Source organism: Mesitornis unicolor, unplaced genomic scaffold (assembly GCF_000695765.1).
Source record: "Mesitornis unicolor isolate BGI_N332 unplaced genomic scaffold, ASM69576v1 scaffold8788, whole genome shotgun sequence".
Lineage (NCBI taxonomy): Eukaryota > Metazoa > Chordata > Aves > Mesitornithiformes > Mesitornithidae > Mesitornis > Mesitornis unicolor.
In genome coordinates this window covers 3,040-5,485 of record NW_010201087.1, presented here as the reverse complement: position 1 = coordinate 5,485, position 2,446 = coordinate 3,040, and the positions used below count along the sequence as shown (strand labels likewise).

Genomic DNA, 2,446 nt, shown 5'->3' with positions numbered 1-2,446 from the left:
GGGCTCAGAGGGCAGCGCCGTACCCCGTGCTGAGCGCGGGCCGCGGGGCCTCCCCGGGCGGCAGCGCCATGGGGCTGCGGGGCCGGGACGCGCCTTGGAGCCGGAGCTTGCCGTCCCGCAACACGGGTAAAAGACACAGTTATTTGTTTTTTGCGAGGCCCCTGCCAGAATCTCATCTGCTTCCCGCCCGACATCAAGTGCTTTGGGACCTGTGACCAGGGCTTAGTGCCGGTCCCGCTGATCTGGAACCAGCGCATCGTGCAGCCGCCGGTCTCCTTCCCTGATCTGGTGCCGCTCTACAACAAATTCTCCCGGGACTTCATCGCCAACTGTGCGCAACGAGGCCTCCCCTTCCTGCTCTACTATGCCTCCCATGTAGGAGCGGGATCTGCTCCAGGCCCAAGGGTGGAGAAGGGAGCCTCTGTGCTGTGAGGAGAGCAGGGAAGCATCTCTGCTCCTGCAGCCCCAGAGCCGTGCTGAGCAGTCAGCACCTGCCCCCGGCTGCCCTGCGGTTGCTGTTCCCACGCCCAGGTCTTGTGGCAGCACCGTTCTGGTCGTGTTCCTGGGCTGCTGCTTCCTGGAGCTTTGCCTGCTCCTCTGGGTCCAGAGTCCACCTGGGAAAGCTTCCTACTCGAGGCTCCACACTCTCTCCTGGGGCTCAGCTCCTTTGTGCCACTTCTGAGCTTGGGGTGAAGCCTCTTGTCATCTCGTGAGTGTTGTCACATAACTCCATGCCCCAGCTGGGTGCTCGCTGTCCTTGGGGGAGCGTGGAAGCAGACACAGCTCTGGGGGAGTGCGCGTAGCAGCCTTCTCTGTCCTTTCTCCAGCACACACACTACCCGCAGTTTGCAAGCCGGGAGTACGCAGGGCAGTCACGACGTGGGCCGTTTGGTGATGCGCTCTCAGAGTTCGATGGGTCGGTGGGACAGCTGCTGCAGGCACTGCAGGAAAATGGTCTTGCAAACACGACCTTGGTGTTTTTCACCTCTGACAACGGGTGAGTGGTCTTCCTTTGTCACTGGTAAGATTCTGCTGCCGTGGTGCAGGGGAACTGGAAGGAAGCACTGGTGGCTGGGGCAAAAGGGATGTGGCAAACCCCAGGGACCTGAAGCGAGGTGAGAGGTGGATGCTGCTTCAGAGAGGACCCAGTGTGTGATCTCCTCCTTGTTCCTGTGGCTCAGCTTGTGTGGCAGAAACCTCGCAGGGTTCAGGCCAGGAGCCCGCAGGAGCCCCAGTTTACCCCAATTTCCCAAATATTCCCTTTGTCTGTGGGTGGCATTGGTCTCTGATGCCCTGCTTGGGCATCTTGCACACTTTGGCGGCTTTACCTGCCCCACACCTCGCAGGGCTGAGGAAGACGGCGGTGTCACTCACTGGCACCGTGTCTCTCTTCTTGTGGCCTGGTTGGCAGCACCAGGGAAGGGGCGGTGTGACCCTGTGAAGCTGATGGTGGGTGTTTCTTCTCTCTCACAGCCCCTCCACCATGCGGATGGCACGTGGAGGCAGCTCTGGCCTCCTGAAGCGTGGGAAGGGCACAACGTACGAAGGTGGCTTGCGGGAACCAGCCGTGGTGTATTGGCCAGGCCGCATCGCTCCAGGTGAGACGTGCATTGCTTGTGCCTTCTGACGCCAGCTGAGGCAGGGTGTCCTGACAGCTCAGCTGCCCTGGGACAAGCAGAGGGCGGAGAGAAGTGGGTCTGGGAGTGGGATCAGGTGCTTGAAGCTCTCCTTGTCCCTCGCTGTGGGGGGTGACAGGAGTGACGCATGAGCTGGCGAGCACCCTGGACATTCTGCCCCCCCTGGCTGCCCTGGCTGGAGCAGCTCTACCCAGAGTCACCCTGGATGGCTACAACCTGAGTCCAGTGCTGTTTGGGGCCGGGAAGGTGAGTCCCGTGGGCCGGTTCAGCTGGTGCTGGGTGTGAGGCTGAAGCTGTGTGCCTGAGGAGCAGAACTGGCCGAGGTCAGGGGAGCTCCCTGGGCTGGGACCTCTTCTGCCTGGCTGGGGCTGTGCTGTGGGGTTCCTGGGCTGTCCCAGGCTGTTCTGCTCCAGCACCCACCATGGGCTGCCCAGCCAAACCCCTGTGGATGGGCAGAGCCCCAGCGGCTCTGAGCCCAGAGCAGACACAGTGCTGCTGCTCATCAGCTTCCTTCTCTGCCCGTGTCTGACTGTGGTGTCGGGGCTCTTGCGTGGCTCCCAGAGGTCTGCCTGCTCCTGCTTCGGGCTCTTCCTCAGCCTTGGGGCTGCAGGGGTGAGCTCAGCTCCGCTCCTCCCGCAGAGTCCCCGCCAGGTGATGTTCTTCTACCCGCCATCCCCTGACCCACTGCAAGGCCCCTTTGCCGTCAGGCTTGGCAAGTACAAGGCCCATTTTTTCACACAAGGTCAGTGCTGCCCCCTCTCCTCTGCATCGGCTGCTCTGTGGTGGCCCTCCCCCCTGTTGTGGTCGTG

General features: G+C 62.2%; 1 protein-coding gene across 1 annotated transcript in view; it reads left to right on the top strand.

The window, feature by feature from the left end:
• Nucleotides 1–68: 68 nt before the first annotated feature.
• Nucleotides 69–2,446, top strand: part of LOC104544942 (arylsulfatase A-like) — a 2,716-nt gene continuing 338 nt past the window's right edge. The window contains exons 1-6 of the mRNA XM_010189950.1: nt 69–126; nt 158–375; nt 828–997; nt 1,474–1,598; nt 1,756–1,883; nt 2,277–2,384. Of these exons, the coding sequence (XP_010188252.1) occupies nt 69–126; nt 158–375; nt 828–997; nt 1,474–1,598; nt 1,756–1,883; nt 2,277–2,384 (807 nt within the window). The remainder of the gene's footprint in view (nt 127–157; nt 376–827; nt 998–1,473; nt 1,599–1,755; nt 1,884–2,276; nt 2,385–2,446) is intronic.